Source organism: Anopheles ziemanni, chromosome 2 (genome assembly GCF_943734765.1).
Source record: "Anopheles ziemanni chromosome 2, idAnoZiCoDA_A2_x.2, whole genome shotgun sequence".
Classification (NCBI taxonomy): domain Eukaryota; kingdom Metazoa; phylum Arthropoda; class Insecta; order Diptera; family Culicidae; genus Anopheles; species Anopheles ziemanni.
The window spans coordinates 41,065,477-41,078,715 of NC_080705.1; the positions used below are offsets into that span (position 1 = coordinate 41,065,477).

Genomic DNA, 13,239 nt, shown 5'->3' on the forward strand with positions numbered 1-13,239 from the left:
GTATAGTTTTCGGGTTTTCCGTAGACAGTAACCGCGAATTAGCTTTTTTCGCGAGGGAATCGTGGCAAAATTTTGGTCAGTCGAGAAGACAACAAGTGACGTGTAGTTTGACGTGAAAATGACGTTTGGTGTTTACATAGTGGTTGTACATGGTAGTATGCACCTTGGCCGAGTACTAAAAATGTGGAAGAAGGTCACGTCATAAACTTAATTTTATACGGTTTTCTAAAAAATGTGTGATTAGTCGCTTAGATAGCTCATTGCCGTATGTGATTCCATACTTATAGGTGTTGAAATTGTTTCGCAATTGATAACTGGATACGTAACAAATTAAATAGGTAAATTGATGGTACGATGAAGTACTGTTATTACCTGAAATTCAATCTCCTTGGTAATATTTGGATAAAATGTTCGTTTGGATATTTTTTAGCACTTATCATTTAATTTTATTTAAAGATCCATACATAATAAATAAACGAAATTTTTCAATTTATACGTTCACACGAAATATGATCTTCATCAAAAGAGCCGTTTTTTGCGGAAAAAAACCTATTGCCGATGTCTGGCATGAAACTAAACCTATGTAGCAACTGTACTAAATTTTGTTGACGTTTTGTTCCAGATAATGTTGTTTACATATTTCACAGAATAGTCCTGCTCGTCGAACGAAGAGACCGGGTGGGTAATTTTAAATTAAACAAAATAACAAATTTTCAACCTGGTCTTCCATATTGGGTTTATCAATAGTTAAAATGGAGAAAAGTTCACAAGAGTCTCCATTGAAAATGTTACTAAGTGGTACATCTAGGCCTCCGGGGTCCTCAGTACAATCGACGAAAGTAAGTGTTCTGTTTTCATCACTAGATAAATAATATTGGTTGTGTAGCATGATGCAATTCTCATCGTTTTCAACAGCCACCGCAGACTAGTATACAGATGCAAACACCCATGCAAACCGGCCCTCAGGAAGCAATCAATTCTGTTCTGGTTAGGTATGCGAAATACACGAAGTGAAATGAAGAGCAACCCAATCAAATTGTCGGTCTCTCTACACCCACAGGAACTGTGTAGCCACGGTTAGTGTTGGTTGTGAGCTGAATCTGAAAACGATCAACTTTCGGACCAGAAACTCCGAGTACAATCCTTCCCGATTTCATGGCGTCGTGATGCGGATACGTGATCCCCGCTGTACGGCGCTTATTTTCCGTTCGGGCAAAATCATCTGCACCGGGGCGAAAAATGAAACCGAGGCCAACCTGGGCTTAAGGAAGTTCGTTCGTATTATTCAAAAGCTTGGCAATAATGTAAAGTTTCTTGACTTTAAAGTGCAAAACCTAGTCGCGACGGCGGACCTGCGATTTCCGATTCGATTAGAAAATTTGAACCAAAATCATGGCCAGTTCAGCTCGTACGAGCCGGAACTTTTCCCGGGGCTCATCTATCGAATGGTTCATCCAAGGGTTGTTCTTTTGATATTTGTTAACGGTAAAATAGTGTTCACGGGCGCCAAAAATGTCAGGGAAATTAACGAGAGTTTGGAAAACATTTATCCAATTTTACAGAGCTATCGTAAAAACTAGGCCCTTGCAATCCGTGTCCATCCTTTTCATCCCCTGCTTCTTTGCGTAACGACCATCTTTGGTCATACCTGCCTGCTAAGGACTTACTAGACTGTTAGTCAGTCCTCCCGTACAGAGGAGGGTTCGGTCTCGGTTGCCGACAACGAATGAAAATCATTTTCATCATATGTCTTTATACAGCGATCTTCAGAGCATGGTATTTATAAAAAAAACTAGGATAATTAAAAGTAATTCTTAAGCGAATTTAAAATTAATTAAGCATTAAATATATGCATCTAGATGTACTGATTTGAGTACTTGACAAATTAACCAAATTTTCTTTAACTTTATATCTTTTTTCTCTGTGAATCCCATTTAATTGAGGTTTTCTAAATGTTCTGGCAAATTATTTATGATACGTTCGAAAAATACTTCATTTAGCTGGTGATGTTTACGGGATGAATAAAATGTATCATCGGTTCACGAAAAGTTCACTGGGAGAAACAAAATATATCATCGTAAAACACCAATCCCTATTGCTTGCATCGTGCCAGGTTTCGTATAAAAATAGAACTTATCCGATTGATGAGATAAGGCAGCCTCAGTTCGATACGAGGATGAGAGAATGAAACAAATTTCATACATCCGTTTTGGGTGGAAACACGTGCATGTTTTTTCCAACATGTGTTCTAACGTGTGCTTGTATTAGTACGGGTGGCCAAGTTTACCACTCCTATCTCCTATCGTCTACAGAATGCATTAAAACGCAGCAACAGCATAGTATCTGTTGAAAAATTCTCCCTTAACGGAATGGGGCGGATGGCTCCTGAATGTCTGAAATCGTGCAGTTGGGTGACGCTAAAGTTTCTTTATCGCCGTTATGAGCATGCGGGTCTAACACAAAGAAAAAAAAACAGCAAAAATAAACGATGTACAAAACTGCTACGAATATGGCCAAAGAGGATGTTTGAAGGATGTTTCCATACATGTGTTTGTGTGCTAGACTGTACTTGAGCTCATGATGACGATTTTCATCGCATAGTTCTACACCCCCTTTTCATTGCTTCAACATTTCTGCCATCGGCACGTGGTGGTTGGAAAATGTCCGTCGTTATGAAAAATACGGCCCGAACCGAGGAAAGTGTATCGTAAGTACAATGCAATGCAAAGAGCGAGAGAAGCACTGGTCGTGATTGCATATGCTTGCCCATTGATTTAAGGCTCGTCTTGGTATGGAAACGTTCATTGATTTATTTAGTTTTCCAACCCTTCTCAAACCAGTTGAGGCAAAACACAGGAGCAACGGTAAAGGTAGGCGAGTCAGTTTTATGTTTTAAAAATAGAATTTTCATTCGGAACAATGCCGTTTCGGAAGGAAAAATCAATGTCTTTCCCACTTGGCGGATATGTTGATAAATATTTCACGCCACCGTTCGCGGAAGTTGCATCGTTCCACTTCAGAGCACTTTTGAAACTGGTCGGCGACGTCCTGGTTCTCTTCGTTCTTCCACCAGGAGTTCATTGAACTTTGTGGGCACTTTCGGTTGCATAATGCATTTTTGTGCAGCAGTACAAAGAAAAAGCACGGGAAAGACGTAAGTTAGTAAGGGATATCTGCCGGATGCAATAAGCCATTGGAAAAGAGCAAGAAAAATGAAACTGGTTTTGCCTACGTAATGGAACGATGGAAAGCTTGACGGATAGAGGGATATACATTACATTGCACCAAACTGGGTCAACTCGAGGGTAAAAGCGATGGGTTTCGCGAACCTTCAAAGTGCCTGGGCAAGTCCTTGCTGAACGTTGGTAGATTAGTCAATTTTAGTGGTAATTTCGGTAGAGTCATCAAATCGACGTTATTTCCGAATAACCGGGGCAATGTGAGTCTATTGACGACTCGTTCACCGATTATTATTGTGAATAGTTGGTAGAAAAGGAAAAGCAAATCGTCTAGTAACGTGCACACTTTACGAAATTGGTATGTATTTTAGAAATATAGTGAAAATATGGCATACATATACATATACATTAAAAATAATCATATTTTACAATAGTAAACAAAATTTGTATGTTTGTAATGTAAACGAACTGCACAAATTTCATAATATTGTAAAATAGTTGTGCAGTTCCGTGTTTGATGAATTGGTTTGGCACAATTTGTGTTGCAGTACAAAGTTGCATTTTTGTTATATCCCTTTGCACAGGATAGAACTTGGCTCATGAAATCATTGCGTCGTAAGTTCGAATCTCAATAAAGCCTATACATAAATAAAGATGGATAGATAGGTAGATAGATAGATAGGTCGCTTCAATAGATAGATAGATAGATAGGATATAGGACTAGCAAGACATTATGGTTACGTTCAACTTGTGTTGGACAAGTGGATTTTAATGACAGCACACGAACAAGGAATAGTTTGTGCAAAAACATGAATCCTAAAAAAGCAATCCAATACTGGTTTAGGAATTACTTAACACTCTTAGAATGTACGTAGTTGTTAATACCATCAGGTGAATCGCTCACTTGAACAATCTTGGAGGTTTAATTGCCACGAATTTACAAAGATATATTACATGAAATTGTGATATGATAAATGATGTGGATACTTTTTACTATATTTGTCGCTATATTTTGGGTGCTCGGTGTTAAGTAAAAATTATCGTATATTTTGAAAAGGAAGCGACATGACTGCCCACAATAAACAGCCGGCACTTGGCACATACGTGAGCGATGCATGGCGTGTAAACGCTGAAGTGGAAAACACGTTTCACGTTGGAAAATTATGCGTGGGACACTAAGCAATCATGTTTGGCCTGGGGACGCTGCTAGTACAAACCAGTGCTTTTCCCTACATATTTGAAACGAGAACATGAAGCATACATGTCTGCCATTTGCAATTCGTTTTGTCCCAGTCGCATGTGCGTGGGATGGCATTTATACATACCCTTGATATAGGATGATTTCCTCATTGTGGTAACAGTCGTGGTTTCCACTGTTTCGTTGGTGATAAAGTCAACCAGACGGCCGTGTTGGATATTTGAATAATAAAAGCAAAAACTATAGCTGGCTGTTTATAAAACGGTTATAATGATATTGAGTAAAACATGTATTGATTCAAGTGCCCACGCTCCTTTTGTCCTGTTTTCCAACCCATCGATTGCTATTTTATCGGTATCGTTTACTTAGCCGACTGCGTCATTTCCCATGATCATCATCTTGTCATGCCGGGAAGGCACGGGCAACATCAATCAAAGCGCGGCGACAGCTAAAATTAAACGAAATACGCCCAACCTCGCGCGCTAATGAAAACCTACCACGGCCAGCAAGTTGGTGCTAGATCCTGTCTCGTATGCAGCAACAAGCGGTCGTTGGTGCCGATGCGTTCCGCCGTGTCTAGAGAGCAATATGATCGGATGATAAGCGAACCTTGACATAGCGTGGGCTACCGAAGTGCACCGGGGCGTGTAGGCGGCCATACCAAGTCGTCGACGGGCACTAATCTCCGTACGGCAATATACGCTACCGAAGGCAGTGGGTGTTTCGAGCTCTGTGCCGTACGTACGCCACGGATTTTCGCGGGGTTTACATACGGCTTTTCCGGAGCCGGACTGTTAAGCCATCTGCGTCCCGAGGAAACGCCGCCACAAATGAAAATGCTTCGAGGTTTTTCTTCCGCCGTATGAAGAAAGCAATAAAAAAGGCTTAGTTTCGTCGAGAGGCTAAGGAGCATTACGTTTCCGAGTGGGTCCGGTTAGCAGGACGCCAGTTTTTCTCCCCCAAGCCCCTGACAGTTTAGCGCAGCAAACGTTGGTTGATAAATTGTTTTCCTTCTGCTGCTCGATAGTGCGATAGAGTCTCGGGCGGAACGTGCAGTTAACGTTGCAGCAAACGGAATGCAAACCACGGTGGAGTTTGTTGGGGTTTTCCAACGCCCACTCGGTTTAGCTGGGCGCGCAAAGAACGATTGTGTGTGGGTTTTCTTCCATCCGGGCGTTCAAAAGCACCAAAGAAGCACCGGTTTCGCTCGTGTTGTTGTGGCACTTTCCTTCAAGAAGCAACTTATCCCGCAAAGCCCCTATTTTCACAGGTTGCTGTGTTGATTGTTTTTTTTTCGATCTGCTAGCCTCGAAAAAGGGAGATTTGTTAGCACTTTCGATTATCTAAGCACTGTAGCAAACCACTTAAATTATATATTTTTTTAAATTTTCTTCACGCTTCTATTGTTCTATGCTAGCATTATCTTTATCTTTTCCCTTATTTTTTTTTACAAACATTCCATCCTTTTTGTCTTACCAACCCGTTTGTTTTTTTCCCACGCGAATGGTTAATGCTTTTTCCGAGCTTGCGAGCTATCGTTTATTTTATTTTTTGTGTGTTTCTGTATTATGTTCCTCCCGTCCTCCTTACCCGGTTAGACCGTGTATTTTGAGTGTGTGCATTTGTATGTGTTTGTTTCAGCGGGCACAAGGATATTTTTCCCGCAACGACCGAAACACCTACGCGTTTTTCGGGCTGCGAAGCAGGTTCGACCTTTGACATTTAGCTATCGCCCGGGATCCTTGGTGGTTTTTCCGAGTCGCTACTGTTGGAGAAAACTGGTCCTTGGAGACGGCCTGGTGTTGGGGATGGAAGAATGATGTTGGTGGAGCATCGGTACGCTGCTTGTTGCTTCTGTAGCTGGTGGTGTTGCTGTTGGGATGGAGGGATGGTTGGATGGAATAATGGAATAACAGTCCATCGAAATCAAGCAGGTTAGAGAAACATCTTCAGCCGCGCCCGCAGCTTTTGATACTGGCCCTGTTGAGCTTGTTTGGTGTGCTCCCAACCGATTCGTTTAACTTGTACCATACTCCTTTTCCCTCCACGGCAAAGCCCTCTGAACTGTCCCTTCTTCCTTTTTTCTAGAGCGCTTTGAGGTGGTTAGTACAGGACGGACCCGCTCATCTTCAAGTCTTAAGCTGCAGCAATATCCAGTTCCAACGTGTTGTCAGTCACATGATAACTCTTCCATCTCGGCCGCTTGAGTCAGCGGCCACTCTTAGGGAGGGAATGGGAACGGCCGGAGGAGACCTTTGATATGTGGTACCAATTTTTTCACAATCACTTTAGCATCTTCGGTGCTCGGTGGAACAAAGTACGCATTAGAATTGTATCGCTCTCGAACATGACGTGGTACGTTCCAATGAAATGGGAAGGAATCGTTTTATACCGGCCGTAATAAACAGTAATAAATTTCAACTTAAACTATGGGAATGTAAACGTGAGTTGAGCTTAACCTCTTGAGGCAGGCGAAGTTAGAAAGACAACTAATCGATTACACATTTCAGGCTCCGTTAGTGCTCAATTTACTCATCCATGATGCTATTGCTTTTCTCGCGATAATGGCGTTATAGATCGTTCTTATGCTCCAATTTTATGCTCCAATGCTTTCCTACAATTTAACAGGTTTGATCCTGTTGTGACAATATCAGGAAAAACAAGCCTCATTAAATATTGGTAGAATAAACGATTGATGGCTCAAAGGAAAAATTTGATGACACTGCACAGTATATTTGTAAAAACAGAAAAAAACTCACACTTTTTTTAGATTTCATATCAGCAATTTTATATAGTAAAAGCATAATAAAGGAGCTAAATATTCCCCATAAATATTAATTTTTTATTATATTCATATCGACAGTTGCTTGACACCATGTACATGTTAAAATATTTGAAAGATGACAGATTTACTTCTATTTTATAAACTATATTGTAAAATATTCATACTTTAATCAAATTGGTGTTAAAAATGCGAATGATAAATATTCGAATATGTTATGTGTTTAAATTTGTTATGTATGTAACGTGTTAATGGTGTTTTATAAATAGTATTGATAAACTGTTTTGAACCAGAGACTAGGAAAAGGTAATTGAAGATGTTTGTTTTCTTACTGAAACACAAGTTTATATGTTTATTTGTTTCATTATGCGTAGAGAAGAAATTTTGGTGCAACTACATTCAGGCTGTTTGACGAATATGATTGATTTCCGGCAAACATTTTATAAGCTTAGATAGATGTAATTATGTATTTTTTTATGTCCATGTACGAATGTTGGGGCTTATTCCTGATTCCTGAGCTTATTGTTCATTCGAATCTTTATCAAAATTGGCTATCCCTTGTTCAATAATACTGATTATCCACGTGCTCTCTCGTAATCTAATAAGCCATAAACGAGAAAGGATAATGGAAGACGTTCGTTGAAACAAAGAATATGAAGGCTTCATATTCGTTCGTTCAATTCATACGAAATGTAATGTTGATAATAACTTATGTAGCTTTCAAGCTTTCTAGCAAAATTCGAGCCCATTTCAAGAATAACCACACTAGGACACCAGATGGTAAATAACAAACAAACAATACCGGCCGGATAAAAAAAATCTGCTGCAGTTATGATTTCGCGGAAAATTTTTTCTACGGTACACGGTAAATAGGAAACTCGCGGGTTGACATATGCCCTTTTCGATACAAATGATTGACATTGACACACTTGGATGTGTGTGTGCCTGTTTGTGTGTGTATATTTAATACCTCAATGCACTACGGGAGAGGAGCGCAAAAAACAACAACCATTTATCGAATGAATTCTGCGAAAAACGGAATGCCTGTTCGTTTTATTAACTGTTTAACTGCGTGCGTATTCGAACGCTTTTCCAGTTTTCGCGGAACAGGCGCGCGCGATGATGACAAATCAGCCGGGCTAGGACTTTATTGGACACCCGGTGCGAGACCGAGGTGAGGGAACAGGGGCGCATCTAGCGCTTCATTAGCTAACTCGGCGGTGGGAAAGTCCGTCGCAAGCTCAGCATTTTCGGGGCGGAGGAAAACGGAGCACAACTTGCGGGTGTGGAAAGGTACCTGGCGGAACCGAATGAACTCCCAGCGCGTTTTCGTGGCGCCGTATGTCGGCACTTGGTAATCACTAGGGCACGGCTCGGAACGTAGGTTATTTCTGCTCTGGATTTCCCGAAACTGGTAATGGAAATTTCCCAGAAACTGATTCACACATGTTAGCGGGGGTAGTGTTAGGTGTATTTTGGTTTTTTTTTCAGTCGTGTCATTAAAATGTCATATGTAGGAAGTATCCCAGCTGTTAAGAGCGTATACTACTTGACTAGATTAATCTTTCATAAAAGATTTAATACAGGGGAGCATGATGGTTGTTAATTAAATTGATACCTACGCACCGTATGAAAATCGATAACTAAGTATAACTTATATGGGAGATGGACACATATTAAAACAAATTAAATAGATTTTCACCCATTTCATTAAAAGGCTGTCAACAGCATTGGGATTTATTAAACCATGGTCCAGAGTGCAAATGCAGTAAACAATAGAGTGAATAAATAAATAAGTTTCACTTCTTGGCATGACAAAACAATTCAAGAAATAAATAGAAATACGTGTGGCATTTAGTTCTGTGGTAAAGAAAACTAGCACGACAGTTTAAGAGTACGCCTTTTTCGGTAGCAGTGCGCTGTTATTGCAACGTATGTTTCCCGCTTAACCATTAATGTTGCTTTGTGAAAAAGGGTCAGCCAGGCCAAGTGAGCGAAGATTCATAAGAGCTAATTATGAGTGATTCAAGAAATAGGTATTTGTTGTACAGGAGCGAATTTCCTTCACAGTAGTTTAGATTTTTTTCATTTTGTTTGTGTAGTTTCGACTAGATCGTCTAAAACATATTATCTTTATGAAAATAATTATGTTTGTTTTTTTTCACCTTTTTCATTTTATGTTGTTTACAATCTTACGGGTCGATAAAATGCGCACCGAGCTAAGGAATAAATAACAAACGAGTCTCGTGCGTAGTAACGAAGCCCCTTTTACAATTTTCACGTTTCTTTCCCAATCACGCACCGGAGAAAATCGAACATTTGTGGACAGCAGTGTCGCAGCTCCCTTCTCTCGGTAGCGTTCCGAATTGGTTGTCCCTTCCCGCGCCGGTTGGCTCCACCGGACACTCGCTCCCAGCGGTACGATTCCGCACCGATTCCGTGAATGCGAGCGGGCGCCTGGATAACATCTCGCAGTCACGTACATTCGACATGACAGCGCTGGTGAAGTTGATTGAAATATTACTTCTTGCCCAAGCGTGGCCACGCGCACGGTTACGCCGCTTTCCTTCCCCGCCGCTAACCCTTCGTCACCTTCGTGTGCGAACAACAGGCCGTCGAAGGATAAATGGTGAAAAATGGCCTCCCGGGTGGTGGTGGCAAGCTGGTACCGAGCCGGGTCCATTAGGACACGAGCCGGCCGGATGAACTGGGCCAGCTTAATGAGCATTCTGTATCTGTTGATTTCCTCTCCACGAACCGGGCTTTTCGGTACGATTGTCGGTAACTGCGCACAGCTTGGCTTGAGGGGCAGGTGTTATTTTTCCTCTTCCCCGGCAATACTTCCTTCGCGAAATAGTGCCAGCGTGGTCTCCGTGAGCAGAGGAAGAGTCGAACTTTGGAAGCTGCAACATTCAGCGAATGTCAAGAGGGAAAAACCATACCACACAGAAAATGAAAAGTGAAAAATTAGCTTTCCTCGACAGCAACAACAGTGAGTGAAAAGTGTGGTAAAAGTTTAAGCAATTTTTCTACAAACACTCGGTGTGTCGTGATGAAATCCTGCGAGAATGCTTCCAGCCAGCTTCTCAAGCTAAAGTGTGTGTGTGTGTGTGGTGGGTTTTAGAGTGTTTTGGAAAGCTTTTTCTTTTCAACAAAGAAGAGTTTATGTGGGGAAAAGTCTCAAGTCATCGGTTCGTTCCGTGGGGCATTGGTTCGTTTGTGTTTGGAGGAAAAGGTTTATTAAATGCCTCGGCTTAGGTTGGGGAAAGGATGGTTGAAGTGTGTAGATAACATTCCGCCCCGTTATTTAGCATGAGAAATTTCCGGCCGTTTCACCCACGTAGTTCCGCTCGACCATCTTTGTGATACCTTTGACCTTTCAGACGACGTGCAACAAGTTGATGGACGAGACAAATGCTCACATTGGGATTTTCTTTCAAATTACATTTTTACGAAATGAAACACATCAGAGTCCGCCTGTATATATGTATATAATATATATGTATATGTATATATTTGGGTTTATTTTATGTACAAAGCAGCAGATTCGGAGTAGTTCGTCTGGTTGATACTCACGATATAAATGTCGTAAATTTGGTTTAATTCATAGAGAGGATATGTACATTTGTAGAGTGTGTATGTGTGTTTTGTTTTTGCCTCTTTCACTTTTTGCGATGATTTGATTCCGATTTCATTCATTATATTTAGTATATTCTTTGGTTAGTTTCTTAGAGTTTTCATTCGCTTGCAATCGACAATGCCACATTCGGAAGTAATATATAACGCTCCATCGATCTATTGGGTTAGTTTAACTGCCCGTTGAATATTTTTATCATGGTTTTTGTTTGTACGATTCTATTTTGCTGGTGAAAAGGTGTTTTTTGATGTGGAATATTTGATCGTAAGTTTTTTACCGTCTCATGTTTTTCTTTCTTTCTTCGGAGTTTTATACTTTTTGTAGCTGTAACACTCGGAATTAAAATGTTTTTGCATTATCATTACCTCCACCACCTTCAAGTGGCAATCATTGTCTATGTTTGTTGTAGCATTTGTCTCCGATTTGATGGTTGAACCATTTGAAGGTTGGTACATTTCCCTACCCATTGGTATTTCCTTTTATACAACACGCAAACACTTGGTTACCTCGGAGGATGCGCAATCAACTCGCTGCGAATGGTAGCATCGCCTTAAGCTGGACCGAAATGCAGTCAAAGGATTCTGGCATATGCTTCCACGTCGATTCGAGTTGATGACTTGAATAGTTTGTGCAAGTAACAGCATTTGTAGGCTAGTGTTTTAGATTAGAGATCACTTCCGGTTTCCACTATGATTTATGAACATTGACTCGTCTTTATCAACTGTGAACGACGTACGTCGATCTGCTACGTACCTTTCCCTGCTGCAGCTTCAAACTTGCCAATCGTTGTGATAATTCTTCGGTTTAACCTCCCCACTGAGAGTGTAACTAATGCTGTAAGACTTGCGTATCGGTTGTATGCATTTGCACATAAGTTAGTTTCTTAAAAAATACGTCTATCTGCGTAAAAAATATAATGGAATATTTTGTTTCCTTCTCTGCTTCCATCTTGCTTAGTTAATTCGATTAAAATCTTTTGCATTGAACAGCGTATGAAAGATGTCTATGCTCTGTGACTATTAGAAAAGTTGGCACTATTTCAAGTATTCTGTTAATTGTTTACGGTTAGCATTTATCGCAATGAGTATGGGTTGTACTGTAAGCTGTTTTGTTTTTGGTTGGAATATGTAAAAGTTAAATAAAGCTTGAAACTGCGGCATGAAGGCTATTGAATGTAAGCAAGACTGTTAACGTTTTATAATAATTCAACATGTGACCAAAACTAATGTAACTGCAAAGTTGAGAACGAAAAGTGTTAAAAATTGTTCATCAAAACATTAAAAATCTAAACATATTTAAAAGTAAGAATATGTTGCGCTTTCCATTTTGTTAAAAGTACTGTGTACCACGTTGGCTCTCCTTTTTTGTTTACATTCGATTAATTTTTTTTCCCTGTCTGCCTACCTATAGCTCTACCTTCTACTTCTTTTCCACGGACAATCACACGCTTGCTCAATATTATCTACAGACAAATAGTTTGCTCTAAAAACGACTCAATATTTATTGTCAAATTTGTGTATGTGATCCTTTCAGTTTATGCTTTTCATCTTTGTAGTTTGTATCTTTCGTTAGTATTCTTGTTTGTGTGTAGGTGATTTTGTTTATCATAATAATTATTACATTTTAACATAATTTTCTCTCTTTTAATGCTGACCTTTGTGACATGGAGCCACAAAGTTTCACAGTTTCCCCATCTCGGCTGTTTGAGGCTTGAGCCTCTCTTTTGTCCACTGTTTTGTTTTTGTCTATTTTATGTTTTTCTTCACATCATTCCTCTGCTGCGAGGTGCATTGGATTTTTCCTTTTACATCTTCGTTTATCTACTTGCGCCTTCGAATTGGCTGAAGGAAACGCACTAAATGTTTCACCAAAACTCCCCCTTTCCCCGCACAACGGTATGACCACATAGCGGACCTTTTTTTCCTTGATCAGCCATTGGAAAGTTGTGGGGATAATTCCGGCCCCACTTGGAATTTTCCATCGCTTCCAACATTTCCCAAATATTGATGGCGATCATTTTGCGAACGTCATTTAGGTTCGTTATTTGTGACTTATTCGCTCTCGTTTTTTTATGCTTCATTTTATTCTCCACTTGCGGAGTGTCTGTGGATCCTACCGAATGGTTTCGTCGTGATCGAACAAAATTAAATCACCGTCAGCGCATAGCACAAGGATATGGTTCCTGTTTGTTATCCTTGCTCCATGTCGCCCAAACGGAGCCGGTCAGTCGCACTGGCAAGGGTTGAATGTACTTTCGCTTTTTTCCCATTAGCACGTGGCCAACCTGAGCTTTGGAATGAGGGTTGCATAGTTATGTCCACTACCCTGCTACGCTAAAGTACCCCCTCTGCCGCTGTACGCGCACTCTGTTCGATCCTAAGGAAACTATTCGTGACGCCATGGTTTCTGTACAAACTTTTGCATACGCAGCAGTCCTGCTCGG

At 40.5% G+C, this 13,239-nt stretch overlaps 1 protein-coding gene across 1 annotated transcript; it reads left to right on the top strand.

Annotated features, from left to right (window-relative positions):
* Positions 1-752: 752 nt before the first annotated feature.
* Positions 753-1,593, top strand: LOC131281685 (TBP-related factor). The gene is made up of 3 exons (XM_058311032.1): positions 753-839; positions 916-992; positions 1,061-1,593. The coding sequence occupies exons 1-3, from the start codon at positions 753-755 to the stop codon at positions 1,578-1,580; spliced, it is 684 nt and encodes a 227-aa protein (XP_058167015.1). The 3' UTR covers positions 1,581-1,593.
* Positions 1,594-13,239: the final 11,646 nt, after the last annotated feature.